The sequence below is a fragment of the Callorhinchus milii genome, unplaced genomic scaffold (assembly GCF_018977255.1).
Source record: "Callorhinchus milii isolate IMCB2004 unplaced genomic scaffold, IMCB_Cmil_1.0 Scaffold41, whole genome shotgun sequence".
Taxonomy (NCBI): domain Eukaryota; kingdom Metazoa; phylum Chordata; class Chondrichthyes; order Chimaeriformes; family Callorhinchidae; genus Callorhinchus; species Callorhinchus milii.
In genome coordinates, this window is record NW_024704782.1 from 388,738 (window position 1) to 406,700 (window position 17,963).

The 17,963-nt window shown below is 55.7% G+C and overlaps 2 protein-coding genes across 2 annotated transcripts; both read left to right on the forward strand.

Moving 5' to 3' along the window:
• The first annotated feature begins 5,479 nt into the window (after positions 1-5,479).
• LOC103172623 (T-complex protein 1 subunit theta-like) lies at positions 5,480-7,162 on the forward strand. The gene is given in 2 exon segments (XM_042345340.1): positions 5,480-5,990; positions 5,993-7,162. Coding segments are annotated over 2 exon segments (1,665 nt in total). The 3' UTR covers positions 7,147-7,162.
• Positions 7,163-13,225: 6,063 nt separating this feature from the next.
• LOC121851470 lies at positions 13,226-17,678 on the forward strand. The gene is made up of 4 exons (XM_042345341.1): positions 13,226-13,611; positions 14,206-14,607; positions 16,160-16,309; positions 17,603-17,678. Exons 1-4 carry the CDS (start codon positions 13,479-13,481, stop codon positions 17,626-17,628), a joined length of 711 nt encoding a protein of 236 aa, XP_042201275.1. The 5' UTR covers positions 13,226-13,478; the 3' UTR covers positions 17,629-17,678.
• The last annotated feature ends 285 nt before the right edge of the window (positions 17,679-17,963 follow it).

Consider the following 17,963-nt stretch of genomic DNA (forward strand, 5'->3'; position numbering starts at 1 on the left):
CTCTCGCTCTCTCACACATTCTCACACACACTCTCTCTCACGCGCTCTCTCACACTCACACACTCACACTCTCACTCTCACACTCACTCTCACTCTCGTACATTCTCACACTCTCACTCTCTCACTCTCTCACACTCTCTCACACTCTCACACATTCTCACACACACTCTCTCACTCACTCTCTCTCTCTCTCTCTCACACTCTCTCTCACACACTCTCACTCTCACACTCTCGCTCTCTCACACATTCTCACACACACTCTCTCTCACACGCTTTCTCACTCTCTCACTCTCTCACACTCTCTCTCACACTCACTCCCACTCTCTCACACATTCTCACACACACTCTCTCTCACACTGTCTCTCACACTCTCTCTCACACACTCTCTCTCACACTCACTCTCACTCTCTCACACATTCTCACACATACTCTCCCTCACACTCTCTCTCACTCTCTCACACATTCTCTCTCTCACACTCTCTCTCACACTCTCACACTCTCTCTCACACTCTCACACTCACTCTCACTCTCTCACACATTCTCACACACACTCTCACACTCTCTCTCACACTCTCACTCTCACACTCACTCTCACTCTCTCACACACACTCTCTCACACTCACTCTCACACTCACTCTCACTCTCACTCTCTCACACATTCTCACACACACTCTCTCACACTCTCACTCTCTCTCACACTTTCTCTCACTCTCTCACACACTCTCTCACACTCGCTCTCACACTCACTCTCACTCACTCACACATTCTCACACACACTCTCACACTCTCTCTCTCACACTCTCTCTCACTCTCTCACCCTCTCGCTCTCACACTCACTCACACATTCTCACACACATTCTCTCTCACATTCTCTCACTCACATCTCTCACTCACATACTCTCACCCACACACATTCTCACCCACACACACTCTCACACACACTCACATACTCACACACACTCTCACACTCTCTCACACTCTTTCTCACACTCTCACACACTCACACACACTCTCACACTTTCTCACTCTCACACACACACTCTCTCACTCTCACACACACTCTCACACACTCACACACACTCACACTCTCATACACCCTCACTCTCACACTACACACACTCTCACACACTCTCTCTCACTCTCTCACACACACTCTCACATTCTCTCTCACTCTCTCTCTCTCTCACACATCCTCTCACACTCTCGCTCTCTCACACACTCTCTCAGACGCTCTCTCCTCTCTCTCCCCAGTTGAGGAAGGCTCCCCATCGGAGGCTCTGACAGGAAGAACTCACCCCCCATTGGTACCGGACGAAAATCTAGGGCGGTCATCGACTCCTTCCCCCCCAAAACGGCCCAGTACCCCCCGACTTGTGGCTATACTGGTCATAGCATTGGCGGGATCTAGTGCAGTGATAATCATAGGAGTCATCAGGTTAGAGAGCGAGAGATAGAGAGAGAGAGAGAGAGAGAGCGTGAGGTAGAGTGTGTGTGTGTGTGTCAGAGAGAGAGAGCGTGAGAGAAAAAGTGAGTACGAGAGAGTGAGAGACGGAGTGCGTGTGAGAGGGGGAGAGTGTGTGTGTGTGTCAGAGGGAGAGTGTGAGAGAGCGCGAATGAGAATGGCGGAGAGTGTGAGTGAAAGAGGACCGAGAGAACAAATATGAGAGAGTGTGTGAGAGATAGTGGGCGAGAAGGAGAGAGAGTGTCTGAGAGAGAGAGTGAGAGTGAGAGAGAGTGTATAGGTCAATGTCTCACTCTCCCCCTCACTCTCTCTCTCCCTCTCTCTCTTCCCTTATCTCCTCCCAATCCCAGTTATAGGCAAAGTGCGAGGTCTCAGAAAAAGGAAATGAAGGCGGCAGAACTTCGAGATATGATGGAGCTCACCAGCTGATATCTGCCCCCCCCCTCTAACCCCATCCCCCCTCTCTCTAACCCCATCCCCCCTCTCTCTAACCCCACCCCCCTCTCCCCATCCCCCCCTCTAACCCCATCCCCCCTCTCTCTAACCCCATCCCCCCTCTCTCTAACCCCATTCCCCCTCTCTAACCCCATCCCCCCTCTCTCTAACCCATCCCCCCTCTCTCTAACCCCATTCCCCCCCTCTCTCTCTAACCCCATTCCCCCCTCTCTCGCTCTAACCCCATTCCACCCTCTCTCTCTCTCTAACCCCATTCCCCCCTCTCTCTCTCTAACCCCATTCCCCCCTCTCTCTCTCTCTAACCCCATTCCCCTCTCTCTCTAACCCCATTCCCCTCTCTCTAACCCCATCCCCCTCCTCTCTCTAACCCCATTCCCCCCTCTCTTTAACCCCATTTCCTCCTCTCTCTCTCTCCATCCTCTCTCTCTAACCCCATCCACCCCTCTCTCTCTAACCCCATCCCCCCCTCTCTCTAACCCCATTCCCCCCTCTCTCTCTAACCCCATCCCCCCCTCTCTCTTTAACCCCATTCCCCTCTCTCGCTCCAACCCCATTCCACCCTCTCTCTCTCTAACCGCATTCCCCCCTCTCTCTCTTTAACCCCATTCCCCTCTCTCTCTCCAACCCCATTCCCCCCTTCCTCTCTAAGCCCATTCCCCCCCTCTCTCTCTTTAACCCCATTCCCCCTCTCGCTCTAACCCCATTCCACCCTCTCTCTCTCTCTAACCGCATTCCCCCTTCTCTCTCTAACCCCATTCCCCTCTCTCGCTCTCTAACCTCATTCCCCCCTTCCTCTCTAAGCCCATTCCCCTCTCTCTCTCTAACCCCATTCCCCTCTCTCTCCCTCTCTAAGCCCATTCTCCTCTCTCTCTAACCCCATTCCCCCCCTCTCTCTCTCTAACCCCATTCCCCTCTCTCTTGCTTTCTAACCCCATTCCCCCTCTCTCTCTCTTTCTCTAACCACATTTCCTCCCCTCTCTCTCTCTCTTTCTAATCCCATCCCCCCCTCTCTCTCTCTCTTTCTCACTCTCTTGCTAACCCCATTCCCTTCTCTCGCTCTCTCTCTCTACCCGTTGTGTCTGTGCTGGGAACGCTCCCCCCACTGAAGCTCTCTTCTCTTACCCCATTCCCCAGAACTGTTTTTGCCTTCGTTCAACCAGTCAACTCTAATCTTTAATTTAAAATTCTAATTATGTGTTAAATTATTGTCAAATATATTTTTTATTCAGTTTATTCGGTCTCTTTACTGTGTCTCTAACCCTGACCTGGGAGTGTGGACGGACGCACAGTGTAGTGACTGGGAGTGTGTTACTGTGTCTCTAACCCTGACCTGGGAGTGTTGAATCGGGAATTCTCTCCCCCAAAAGGCTGTGGATTCTGGTTTGCTGTGAGGTGAGGGCTGAAAGGTGCTGATACACATCCAGGAATCCATCCCCTGCTGCTGCTTTTGGTCACCGTTTCAAATGAAGCTGTGATCAGCTTCTGCGTCATCATTTCCAGGTAACCTAATGTTTGACCAGGACCTGAGGAGATAGAGCATCAGAGTGGAGTCCCTGTAGCTCAGGGGTTAGACCCCTCGCCTCGCACCCCACAGCCCCTGTAGCTCAGGGGTTAGACCCCTCGCCCCCCACCCCACAGCCCCTGTAGTTCAGGGGTTAGACCCCTCGCCCCCACCCCACAGCCCCTGTAGCTCAGGGGTTAGACCCTCGCCCCCCACCCCACAGCCCCTGTAGCTCAGGGGTTAGACCCCTCGCCTCGCACCCCACAGCCCCTGTAGCTCAGGGGTTAGACCCCTCGCTTCGCACCCCACAGCCCCTGTAGCTCGGGGGTTAGACCCCTAGCCTCGCAAGCCAGAGGACCCGGGTCAGGTTGGAGCAAAACCTTAGGCAAGTTTCACTCAATCCAGCAATTGGCTGCTGCGTTTGGGGATTACAGTGAATTCTGTGAATCGTTTTGGGACGACTCAATGTGTGATGAGGCACTGTATCAAATGAAAGAATTATTGACAGCAACGACAACAGCAACTGTGTCCGCCTTTACACAGCGTCTTTCACGTCGGGAGAATGTCCCCCGGGCAGGGATTTGGACCCGAGCCGGGGGTTGGGATCAGGAGGAGGGGTGGAGGGCGGGGGTGGGAGAAACAGGGCGAGGTCGAAGAGGAAGGTCCATGACGGGGTCAAGACTGGGAAGAGAGTGACAGGTCTCACTTTTGGTGTGTGTTGGTCTCTGAGTGGACCTGGTGTAGTCATCATGACAGGTTGTGTTGGTGACGTCGAGGATTTCGAGCAGGAGCTGCAGGGTTTTGTTGCATGTGGACTTGATCTCAGGAAGCTGCAGGCTATCTCTTGCCCTCGCTCTCCCCCAAAACACGGCAACACAGAGTCTTGTTGCCTTTCTCCTGGTAATCGCACACCTGCGGCATAATAATGAACAATAATTAACAATAATTAATAATAATTAATCATAACAGCAATGATAACACTCATAATAATACATAATAATATTACTACTAACTAACAATAATAATCCTTGCACTTGATACAGCACCTTATCAAGTCTTCGAGAAGTCTCAAAGCGCTTCACAGACTATACTGTAAAGTGTAGTGACTGTATATTTTACGGGCGAAAAGTGGGAGTCAATTGTCCCATAATCAGTCGTGGATTGAGTGACCAAATGTCCTTTTTAAATTTTTTTTTGAAGGGTTTATTACCCCCGGAAAAGCGATCTGCCAATCGACGAACAACTTCTACTTACAAGAAGTCCTACTTACAGAGGAACAAGGAAACTTACCTGAGGTTACAGTACAATTCAGATGGATAGAAAGAGAGAGACACACACACAGTGGCAAGAGAAAGAGAAAGAAGGAAAGAGGAAGAGAGAGAGGAGGAGGGAGGCGAAGAGAGAGAGAGAGTGAGATGGGGGGGAGAGAGAGAGGGGGAGGAGAGGTGAGGACGAGAGAAAGCGAGGAGAGAGGGGAAGAGAGAGAGGAGATACTGGGAGAGGACTCAGAGGAGAGGATGAGAACAAACGGGAGAGGAGAGAGAGAGAGAGAGAGACAAAAAGAGGAGAGAGAGAGACAAAAAGAGGAGAGACAGAGAGAGAGACAAAAAGAGGAGAGAGAGAGAGAGAGAAAGGGATAGAGGGGCAGTGAGAGAAATAGAGAGAGGGGGACGAGGAGAGGGGAATAAGAACATAGCAATTGCTCGGCAAAGAAAAAGACCGAGGTCCACCTAACTTGCCTCCCACATTCCCGTCGGTCGCTGGCTCACATGTCCCAAACTCCCCGCACTCTACATCCCATCATGTTATTTCCTGAAAGAAAAGGATCTAATCTGATAAAAAGAGGAATAGGAGGGAAGAGGGGGAGAGAGAGAGAGAGAGAGAGAGAGAGTGTGTGTGTGGGGGGAGTGTTGGGGGTTGGGGAGAGAGAGAAGGAAGGGGTTGGAATGTGACTGACTGCACAATGAAGGCGTTGAGGTCACAGAGAGAGTGCGTACGTTTAAACTTCACACTCAAACCGCCTTCCCTTGACCGGGAAGGGTTACAGGAACTCGCTGGTGATGGCTGCCCACGTCCCCAAAGCCCCTGGTTACCTCCAGATGCTGACCAGCGGCAGCCGTTACTACAGCGGGCAGGAGGAGGTGGTCTACAGGAATATTGAGGCTTGCAAGGAGCTCTCTCGCTCGCTCAAGGCCATCTACGGTCCCAGCGGCCTGAACAAGCTGGTGATCAACCACCTGGAGAAGATCCTGGTCACAGCCGATACGGCCACCGTCCTCCAAGAGTTCCAGATCGAACACCCTGCAGCCAGCATGCTCCTCCAGGCCGTCAAGATGCAGGAGGAAGAGGTTGGGGACGGGAGGAACTTTGTCCTGATCCTGGCCGGGTCGTTGCTAGAGAACGCTGGTGGCCTCCTCCGCATGGGCCTCTCTGTGCCTGAGGTGGTGAAGGGTTACAGGAAGGGCTGCAAGAAAGCCCTGGATGTCCTGGAGAACCTGACCTGCTCCTCGCTCAAGGACATCAGAGACCTTCAGGAGGTGGCTTCCGTGCTCCGCACGCCCATTGGCAGCAACTGCACGGCTACCAGGACCTCCTCTCCAGGCTGGTGGCCCAGAGCTGTGTGTCTGTCATGAGCCAGTCCGCAGGGAGTTTCCACACCGACCAAGTCAGAGTGTGCAAGATCCTGGGGGCCGGCATTCAGGACTCGTTGGTTCTGGAAGGGATGGCCTTCAAGAGGGAAACCGAGGGGTTGGTCAATGCAGTTCAAGACGCCAGGATTGTCATCTATCAATGCCCCTTTGACCTGGCCCAACCGGAGACAAAGGGCACGGTTCTGCTGAAGAACGCCAGGGAGATGTTGAGCTACAGTCAGGGGGAGGAGATGTTGATGGAGACCCAGGTGAGGGAGCTGGCTGGCTCAGGGGTCAATGTTGTGGTGGTCGGGGGCAAGATAGGAGACATGGCTCTGCACTACGCTGATAAGTACCGTCTGATGGTGATGAGGCTCCAGTCCAGGCACGATCTCCGGCGGTTGGGCAAGGCGGTTGGCACTGCTCCGCTCATGAAACTGGCCACGCCTTTGCCCGGCGAGACAGGTCACTGCAAGCGCGTGTACACCCAGGAGATGGGCGACACGCAGGTGGTCGTGTTCGAACAGGAACGTGGCCTGTCTGCCGTGGCCACCATTGTTCTCCGTGGCTCCACCGAACGGCTCCAGGACAATGTTGAGCAGGCCGTGGCCGACGGGTTGAGTGCCTACCGGGCTCTGAGCCAGGACGGCAGGCTCCTGCCGGGCGCCGGGGCCACGGAGATGGAGTTGGCTGTCAAGATAGCCGACCACGGCTCCACCTGCCCCGGTCTGGACCAATACGCAATCAAGGCATACGCCAAAGCATTTGAGTCGCTCGTCGAGGCTTTGGTACAGAACAGCGGAGAGCGGGAGGGCCACATATTGGCCAGACTGTGTGCCATTCACCAGGAAGGGGGCAGAAATGTGGGCTTCGACCTGGATGGGAGAGAGGTGGAGGGGGGAGGTGGAGTATTGGACGCAGCTGAAGCAGGCATCTTCGACCCCTACCTGGTCAAGTTCTGGGGCATCAAGTTGGCTACCAACGCAGCGGTCACCATCCTCAGTGTGGACCAGATTATCATGGCCAAGAAGTCGGGTGGTCCCAAGCCACGAGGGGATAACCCAAACTGGGATGAGCCACCAGATCACATCGACTGATCAGGACCACCTCACCCAATCCAACCCACCCAACCTCAGCCCCAAACCAACTCAACTCAATCCCAAACCAACTCAACTCAACCCCAAACCAACTCAACCCCAAACCAACTCAACTCAACTCTAAACCAACTCAACTCAACCCCAAACCAACTCAACTCAACCCCAAACCAACTCAACTCAACCCCAAACCAACTCAACTCAACCCCAAACCAACTCAACTCAACCCAACTGTCCAACTCCATCCGTTTCTCTATTATAGAATAAATCAGTTTTAACACTTACCTGGAGTCTGTCCAACCTTATTGGTGTCTTGGTCTCTCTGTTCCTTCTCCCCCTTTAAGATTGTACCATCAGCTTATATTCCCTCTCCTCATTCTTCCTCCCAAATGCACCACTTTGTATTTCTCCACATTAAACTCCATCTGCCACCTGTCTGCCCATTTGCCCATTTTCCCAGTCTGTCTATGTCCATTTGCAGTCTGTTACTATCCTCCTCACTGTTTACTGCTTTTCCAGCTTAGAATCATCTGCAAACTTGTAGAGATTTTTTAAACAAACAAAAATAAAAGTGAGGTGTTTGGCCGGGTGTCTGACACACGCGGAAACCCATCACCGTTGCTTAAGAGCCTCCAAAACAACAATTTTGTGCATCCCACCTACACGTGGGAGATCCAGAGACCTCACTTACCTCCCCCCGAAGGGCAATTAAGCCCATCTTCCTCTCTCAGTATCTGTCCATCTGTCAGGGTCACAACATAGATTATGTTGTACAATCTTGAGGTAATGACAGTTCACCACAAGGGTATAATATAATTGTAATTAACCCTAAGTGTGAGGATTGAGTGTGAGGATTGAGGGTGTGAGGATTGAGTGTGTGAGGATTGAGTGTGAGGATTGAGTGTGAGGATTGAGTGGGTGAGGATTGAGGGTGAGGATTGAGTGTGAGGATTGAGTGTGAGGATTGAGGGTGTGAGGATTGAGTGTGTGAGGATTGAGTGTGAGGATTGAGTGTGAGGATTGAGTGGGTGAGGATTGAGGGTGTGAGGATTGAGTGTGTGAGGATTGAGTGTGAGGATTGAGTGTGTAAGGACTGACACACTCAAACACGGCGGCCAATGGCCAAAACACAGCAAAGAGCCGCGACATGAACCTGAGGGAAGGAACACGGTCGTATCGTGGGGGGATTTGTGGACCAGGACATGGGAAGAGATGGAGAGAAATTCCCTTCTCTTTTCCCGGAGAGTGTCCGGGAGACCTCAGGGGCCGACGTGTGGGATCGGGAGTCGGTCTGGGAATGACGGCAGCTCCACTGGTGGGGGTCCAGTCCCTGTGTTTGTGAGAGTGACTGTCACAGTGGATTGTAAACCGCTTCACGTTTCTCTCCAGACCCCGAGGTCTCATTGTGCTGCGAGAAGCCGTGTTGTTGAGCGTCGTGGCACTGGGTAAGACCGCACACGCAAACACACGCACACGCAAACACACGCACACGCAAACACACGCACACGCAAACACATGCACACAAAAAAACACACGCACACGCAAACACACGCACATGCAAACACACCCCCACAAAAAAAAACACGCACACGCAAACACACGCACACGCAAACACACGCACACGCAAACACACGCAGTCACAAACACATACAGACACAAACACACGCAGTCACAAACGCATACAGACACAAACACACGCAGTCACATACACATACAGACACAAACACACGCACACACAAACACACGCACACGCAAACACACGCACACACAAACACACGCACACGCAAACACATGCACACGCAAACACACCCACACACAAACGCACGCACACATAAACACATGCACACGCAAACACACGCACACGCAAACACACGCAGTCACAAACACAGACACAAACACACGCAGTCACAAACGCATATAGACACAAACACACGCAGTCACATACACATAGAGACACAAACACACGCACACGCAAACACACGCACACGCAAACATACGCACACGCAAACACACGCACACGCAAACACACCCACACACAAACACAAACGCACCCACACATAAACACACGCACACGCAAACACACGCACACGCAAACACACGCACACGCAAACACACGCACACGCAAACACATAGAGACACAAACACACGCAGTCACAAACATATCGACACAAACACACAGTCACATACACATACAGACACAAACACACGCAGTCACATACACATACAGACACAAACACACACTCACACACACACACACACACAGAGGGTGGGCGGGTTCTAGTGGGTGTGGACTTGATCTGCTGCTGTGTGTGGAGACTGGTGGGAGGGGCCTAATGGTTGTGGGTGGGGTGTGTGGGCGGAGCCTTGCGAGGTGGGCGGGGTCTGGCAGCGTGGGCGGGGCCTGGCCGTGTGGGCGGGGCCTGGCCGTGTGGGCGGGGTCTAGCAATGTGGGCGGGGACTGGCCGTGTGGGCGGGGTCTGGCCGTGTGGGCGGGGCCCGGGCGTGTGGGCGGGGCCTGGCCGTGTGGGCGGGGTCCGGCCGTGTGGGCGGGTCTCACGGTGGTGTTGGTGACAGACGGAGACAGTGGGAAAGGCGGTGTTCGGAGTTGGGAGGAACATGTCAGACCATTCCCAGGATTGCAGCGGCTCAGGGCCGGCAATCGCCAGTGTGTATCCCGGGGCAGTGTATATCCCGGGGCAGTGTATCCCGGGGCAGTGTATCCCGGGGCAGTGTGTACCCGGGGCAGTGTATATCCCGGGGCAGTGTATCCCGGGGCAGTGTATATCCCGGGGCAGTGTATATCCCGGGGCAGTGTATCCCGGGGCAGTGTATCCCGGGGCAGTGTATATCCCGGGGCAGTGTATATCCCGGGGCAGTGTGTATCCCGGGGCAGTGTGTATCCCGGGGCAGTGTATATCCCCGGGCAGTGTATATCCCGGGGCAGTGTGTATCCCGGGGCTGTATATCCCGGGGCAGTGTGTATCCCGGGGCAGTGTGTATCCCGGGGCAGTGTGTATCCCGGGGCAGTGTATATCCCGGGGCAGTGTATATCCCGGGGCAGTGTGTATCCCGGGGCAGTGTATATCCCGGGGCAGTGTGTATCCCGGGGCAGTGTATATCCCGGGGCAGTGTATATCCCGGGGCAGTGTGTATCCCGGGGCAGTGTATCCCGGGGCAGTGTGTATCCCGGGGCAGTGTATCCCGGGGCAGTGTGTATCCCGGGGCAGTGTATATCCCGGGGCAGTGTATATCCCGGGGCAGTGTATATCCCGGGGCAGTGTATCCCGGGGCAGTGTGTATCCCGGGGCAGTGTATCCCGGGCCAGTGTATCCCGGGCCAGTGTATCCCGGGCCAGTGTGTATCCCGGGCCAGTGTATATCCCGGGGCAGTGTATATCCCGGGGCAGTGTGTATCCTGGGGCAGTGTGTATCCCGGGGCAGTGTATATCCCGGGGCAGTATATCCCGGGGCAGTGTGTATCCCGGGGCAGTGTATGTCCCGGGGCAGTGTATATCCCAGGGCAGTGTGTATCCCGGGGCAGTGTGTATCCCGGGGCAGTGTATATCCCGGGGCAGTGTGTATCCCGGGGCAGTGTGTATCCCGGGGCAGTGTGTATCCCGGGGCAGTGTATCCCAGGGCAGTGTATCCCGGGGCAGTGTATATCCCGGGGCAGTGTATCCCAGGGCAGTGTACATCCCGGGGCAGTGTGTATCCCGGGGCAGTGTGTATCCCGGGGCAGTGTATCCCAGGGCAGTGTACATCCCGGGGCAGTGTACATCCCGGGGCAGTGTATATCCCGGGGCAGTGTATATCCCGGGGCAGTGTACATCCCGGGGCAGTGTACATCCCGGGGCAGTGTACATCCCGGGGCAGTGTACATCCCGGGGCAGTGTGTATCCCGGGGCAGTGTGTATCCCGGGGCAGTGTGTATCCCGGGGCAGTGTGTATCCCGGGGCAGTGTATCCCGGGGCAGTGTATATCCCGGGGCAGTGTATCCCGGGGCAGTGTATATCCCGGGGCAGTGTATCCCGGGGCAGTGTATAGCTGGGGCAGTGTATCCCGGGGCAGTGTATATCCCGGGGCAGTGTATCCCAGGGCAGTGTATATCCCAGGGCAGTGTATCCCAGGGCAGTGTATCCCGGGGCAGTGTATATCCCGGGGCAGTGTATATCCCGGGGCAGTGTATCCCGGGGCAGTGTATATCCCGGGGCAGTGTATCCCGGGGCAGTGTATCCCGGGGCAGTGTATAGCTGGGGCAGTGTACATCCCAGGGCAGTGTATATCCCGGGGCAGTGTGTATCCCGGGGCAGTGTATCCCAGGGCAGTGTATCCCAGGGCAGTGTATATCCTGGGGCAGTGTATCCCAGGGCAGTGTATCCCGGGGCAGTGTATATCCCGGGGCAGTGTGTATCCCAGGGCAGTGTATATCCCGGGGCAGTGTATCCCAGGGCAGTGTATAGCCGGGGCAGTGTATAGCCGGGGCAGTGTATCCCGGGGCAGTGTATATCCCGGGGCAGTGTATATCCCGGGGCAGTGTATCCCGGGGCAGTGTATCCCGGGGCAGTGTATAGCCGGGGCAGTGTATCCCGGGGCAGTGTATATCCCGGGGCAGTGTATCCCGGGGCAGTGTATCCCGGGGCAGTGTATCCCGGGGCAGTGTATGGAGGCGTGGGGTGCAGTGCAGTGTTACAGCCGCTTCGGCTGATGGTCCTACATTTCTGTCTGTGCAGCCAACGAGAACCATTGGGCGACGGTGTGTCGGGGACAGACGGGGAAGTCCCTGAGGGAATGTGACAAATGTGGGAACGGCCATTATGGAGCCAGAAGGTAACTCTACACGTGGCACCAAACGTGAGCCGTGTAACCGCGAATCCTCATGAGCTGAACTGGCTCCAAAGTGACGTGTTTGGCAATGGGAGGTCAGGATCGAAACCCCTTCCCCCCCCCACAATCTCCCCTCTCTGTGCCGCTCTCTAGTCCCCGGTTCCTGAGCCGGGAGGGGCCGCAGGGTCCCAGGGCACCCACTGCTGATGGCGGCCCGGCCCGGCCCGGCTCATCGGGAGGACCTGGAAGGGCCGACCAGTCACTGGGGGTCAGGGAATCCTCCCCCTCAGCTCCTGTTACCCCCACAGCCAAAGCCCCAACTAACTAACGGGGAGGGGGGTCCTCGCTGGACAAGCAGCGGGAAAGCTCGGCCACACAGCGCTCTCTCTCTCTCTCGATGGCTGAGCTGTGTGTGGGTTTAGCCGGTTAGACCCCAACAGTTACCCCCCAACACACACTGTATATCCTGAAGCTGGTCACCCCCAACCTTCCCAGCTTCACTGGCTCCCCATTCCTCACTTGTCCTCACCTTTAAAGCCCTCCACATTCTCCCTCCTCCCTCCCTCTGTGACCATCTTAAACCATTTCAACCCCTCCTTTCCCTCTGCTCATGAGGCTCCGGTCTGCTCCAGGTTCCCCCCAACCATCAGCGGTCAGGCCTTCAGCTTCTCTGCGCCCAACCTCTGGAACTCCCTCCACCTCTCCCCCTCCCTCGCCTCCTTCAAGTCCATCTCAAGACCCTCCTCTTCGACCGTAGCTTCAGCCACTCCTACCCCCACCTTCCCTGCCCTCCACCCCCTCCTGATCCCAACCCCCAGTTGGGGTCCAAATCCCTGACTGTCCAGCGCCTTGGGACGTCCTCCTGACATGAAGGGGCTCCATGTAAATGTAATGTGTTGTTGTTGTTGTTGTTGTGGGGGTGTTGGTACGAGCTGAGCTGAGAGCTGTATGGCTCCTGTTAGGCGAGCAGACTCCGCCATGACCCTTCTTTCCCCCAACAGTCAGGAAGGCCTGGGGGGAAGTAGTCCGGCTTGGCCAGACGTCTCCTCTCTCTCTCTCTCTCTCTGTCGCTCTCTGGATCACTGACGGGCAGTTTGGGATTGTGAAATTGTTTTACTGGTGGACATTGCAACAAAGAAGTGATCCCAAACACTGTCATCATCATAATAGTCCTTGACCTCTCAAAGCGCTTCACAGGATACACTGTGAAGTGGAGTGACTGTGTGTTTAGTTGGCGCCACCTGAAGACGGGGGAGGAAGGAGGCGAGGCGGGGGGATTGGGAGAAAGAGCGGCAGAGTTTCAGGAGCAGGAGTTGGAGATGGAAATGAGGAAGGATAACAGTTCAAACCGAGCGAGAGAGGAGACAGAGAGTCAGAGAGAGAGCGAGAGAGGAAGTGGCATTGAAGTGAAAGTGCTGAGCTGGTTTGTGAGGGAGAGAAACTGATCAGTGAGGGGACACCGAGCGGAGGGTGAACAGAGCCTGAGGGAGCCCAGGGCCTGACATCACCGCGATGAACCTGAGACTCACCTCACAGCGTAAACGTCTGCCCATAACACGGTCTCAGCCGCCGCCTCCTTCAACCCGGAGGCACAGAGCAATGCTCATCTCACTGTTCATTCATCTCAGCTTCTCAACAGTCCATGGTACGTACAGCGCTACATGTCAATACGGTATCCGTCTGTGTCTGTCTCTAACCCTGACCTGGGAGTGTGGACACACAGTGGCTGCTTTACAACAACAAAATTACATTTATAGAGCGCCTTTCACGTCGGGAGGATGTCCCAAAGAGCTGAACAGTCAGGTGTTGGGGCCCGAGCATCGGGGAGGGGTGGTGTAGGGGTGAGGGAAGGCAGAGAGGTGGGAGGGAGACCAAAGGCTCGGTCGAAGAGAAGGGAGGAAGGGAGAAACCGAGGCCAAGGGACTGTGGGATGGAGTTCCAGAGTGTGGGGGCAGAGAGGGTGAAAGCTCGGTCACCGATGGTGGGGGGGGGGGGTTGGGTGGGTGACATGGAGCAGCCGGAGCCCGCTGGACGGAGGGAGCGGGCAGGTTGGTAGGGAGTCAGCAGGTCAGAGAGGTAGGAGGGGGCGAGGCCATGGATGGCCTTGAGGGTGAGGACGAGGATCTTGAACTCACAGCGTAGAGGAGCTTTACTGTGTCTGTAACCCTGACCTGGGAGTGTGGACGCACAGTGTAGAGGAGCTTTACTGTGTCTAACGCTGACCTCTGTCTCTGTGCAGGAGGGGTGATGGATGGACGAATTGTTCAGTCCCCGTCGCTCACGGTTGGTGCCGGAGGCTCCGTGTTGTTACAATGCAACTTCGTGACACCCGGGAAAGTTCCGGAAGTGGTGGCGTTCCAGTGGGACCTGCCGGGGGGTGGGGCTGTGCTCCGAGTGGTCCCGGGGAGCGGGGGGGAGGGGGGGTTGCCGGGGCGGATGACCCTCCATGCTGACCTGAGTTTGAGGAGCAGCGCGTTAGAGATTCACAACGTGACGCTGGGCGATGATGGGCTTTATCGGTGTCTCGTCGAAATCCTCGAGCCTCTCCCGATCGTTCGTCTCTGGGGAACAGGCACTGAGCTCAGCGTCCAACAGCATTCCCTCTCACACCCCCCCAGCCCCCAGCTCAGCCAGACAGCAGGTAACAACAACAACAACAACAACAACACAGTCCCTTCACGTGGGGTAGTGTCCCGGAGCGCTGGACAGTAGAGGTGTCTGACCCTGAGCCGGGGGAGCAGGGGGTGGGGGAGAGGTGACCATAAGCACCATCAAATAGGAAGGTCTTTCGGCAGGACTTGAAGGTGGGGAGGGTGGTGGGGGGGGGGGGGGCGAGGCGGAGGGGTTGAGGGAGAGAGTGACAGAGTTTCGGGGCGCAGTGCCTGAAGGCACGGCCACTGATGGTGGAGTGGAGGGGACGAGGGACAAACAAGAGGCCGGAGACAGCAGGTGGGGGAGTGTGGGGTGAGCAGGTGGGGGAGTGTGGGGTGAGCAGGTGGGGGAGAGTGGGGTGAGCAGGTGGGGGAGTGTGGGGTGAGCATGTGGGGGAGTGGGGTGAGCAGGTGGGGGAGTGTGGGGTGAGCAGGTGGGGGAGTGGGGTGAGCAGGTGGGGGAGTGTGGGGTGAGCAGGTGGGGGAGTGGGGTGAGCAGGTGGGGGAGTGGGGTGAGCAGGTGGGGGAGTGTGGGGTGAGCAGGTGGGGGAGTGTGGGGTGAGCAGGTGGGGGAGTGTGGGGTGAGCAGGTGGGGGAGTGTGGGGTGAGCAGGTGGGGGAGTGTGGGGTCAGCAGGTTGGAGGGGTAGCGAGGGGTGAGGGCGTGAGGTAATATTCCCTCACACACACACACCCCAACTCACCTGCCCACAGGTCACACTCCCTCACACCCTCTGTCCCTCTACACTGTCCGTCCGTCCACACTCCCGGGTCAGGGTTAGAGACACAGTAAAGCTCCTCTGCGCTGTGCGTCCGTCCACACTCCGTGGTGAGGCTGTTGACCAGATGTGTGGAGTCTCTCAGAGTCTGTGTCTGCACCACGAGCTGTGTAATCACTGAGTGAGTGAGTGTGTGAGTGAGTGAGTGAGTGAGTGAGTGAGTGAGTGAGTGAGTGAGTGAGTGAGTGAGGGGCTTCAGGGGTGATTTGATATGAACGTTGCTGTGTTGTTGTAAGGGGTTCCTGTTGATAGTGGAGTCCTGTAGCTCAGCGGTTAGAACCCTCGATTGGGAAGTAAGAGAACTTATGTTCGATTCCCGGGCGGGTTAGGGTCAAACCCCCCCCCCCCCACACACACACACACAGACACACACACACACACAGACACACACACACACACAGACACACACACAGAGACCCACACACAGACACTCCTCTGGTTACCGGCAGTGAGGAGGAACCGCTTGTTGGTCGATTGGTGGATCGCTTTCCAAAAAATGAATAGTCCCTCAAAAAAATGTTTTAATAAATAATTTGGTCACTCAATCCACGACTGTTTGTGGGGACGTCGCTGGGCACAATGGGCTGCCGCGTTTCACCCACAAAATACACAGTCACTACACTTTACAGTGTAGCCCATGGGACGCCTCGACGACGTGATCAGGCGCCGGGTCAAACGCGAGGATTATCATTAGTGTTACGGATGGGGAGGGTCCGGAGGGGAAGTCTCTGCACTGACGGGGTATTTAATGAGTGTTGATTACAGGGGACGAGGGTCACTCTGGGTTGGTGGCAGCACAGACAGAGAGTTGGCAGACATACACCCTTTACACTGTGGTCGGTGTCCTGCTCCTCATCGGCCTGGCATTCTCCGTCAGCATCAGACAATGTGGGTTCAACTGTAACTTGCGCAAAGGTAAGAGACAAAACACACTGACACAGCAACAAATAGTCAGCCCGGCCGTGTGTGTGTGTGTGTGTCAACGCGGCTCAGCATTTGTGTCTCGACCCCCAATTATCCCTCCCTTCCTCCCCCATATCCAGGCCCTCACCAGCACCGCCTTCTTCCACCTCCGACGCATCGCCCGTCTCTGCCAATACCTCACTCTAAAAGCCCCTGAAACCCCGGTTCATGACTTTGTCACCTCTCTGATGGACTCTTCAAAGGCCCTCCTCGCCAGACTCCCCTCCACGACCATCCATAACATCCAAGTCATCCAAAACTCATTCTTACCCGCACCAAACTCCGCTCCCCGATCACTCCAGTCTTTGCCCGACTGCACTGACTGCCTGTCCCAGAGAGGATCCACTTCAAGATCCTCACCTTGTCTTCAAATCCCTCCACTCCTCTGCACCCCCCGACCTCTCTCCTCACAACAGTGCCCATTGCCTTCGTTCCCCCGGGTCTGGCCTCCTCCTTGTCCCCCGAGTCCTCTGCTCCACCCTCGGCGGCCGTGCCTTCAGCCACTGCGCCCCGAGGCTCTGGAACTCCCTTTCTCACTCCCTTCGCCTCGCCCCCTCTCTTCCTATTTTCAGGTCTCTGCTGAAGACTTTCTCTTCGACCGCACATTTGGTCATCTTCCTCCCCACCCCCCACCCCCTCCCCCCTCCCCGGCCTCTCCCCATCCCCCTGGCTCGACCCCTCCCCCTCCCCCTCCCCCCCCTCAGCCTGGCTCCTCCCCACCCCCTGGCTCCTCCCCCCTGGCTCCTCCTCCCCTGGCTCCTCCCCTCCCCCTGACTCCTCCCCCTCCCCTGGCTCCTCCCCTTCCCACTGGCTCCTCCCCTCCCCTGACTCCTCCCCCTCCCCCTGGTTCGGCCCCGGGATCCGTTACTTTAAAGCTCTGAGACACCGTCCGGCGTGGGGGGCGCTATATAAATCCAAATAGTTGTTGTTGTTGTTGTGTGTGAGGCTGTGTGTGTGAATCCCGATACATGTGTCCCTCACGTAATAGCTGTTGATGGGATGTGAAGCTGATTGTGCTCCTGTGAACACAATGTGAGTATGAGTTTGAGTGTGTGAGAGGGAGAGTGTGTGAGTGTGTGAGGGAGGGAGAGTGTGTGTGAGAGGGAGAGTGTGTGAGTGTGTGAGGGAGGGAGAGTGTGTGTGAGAGGGAGAGTGTGTGCGTGAGGGAGAGTGTGATTGTGCACGTGAGTGTGTGTGTAGTGTGAGAAGGTCTCATTGTGTAATTCTTTTGCTGCTGTTTTGCAGACTCCCAGGAAGATTCAGCTCCCTGAGCACTGACACACACTCACACACACTCTCACACTCACTGACACACTTATACTCACACACAATCTCTCACACTCACACTGACACACGCTCACATAGAACGCAGACACACACAGACACATATTCACACACGCTGTGACGGTTCTCACCCATTAGGTGAGAACATTCCCCGGCTTCTTTATAAGGGAAACCTCATGTATTTTCAAGGACTTCATCCCATTCACTCTATGGGCTCCGGTTATGGATTTATCAGATCCAAAACTCACTCGTACTAACAGTTCCATTGCTTTCTTTTTGGTCACTCACCGTCTGACACACACGGAAACCCGTCACCGTGACC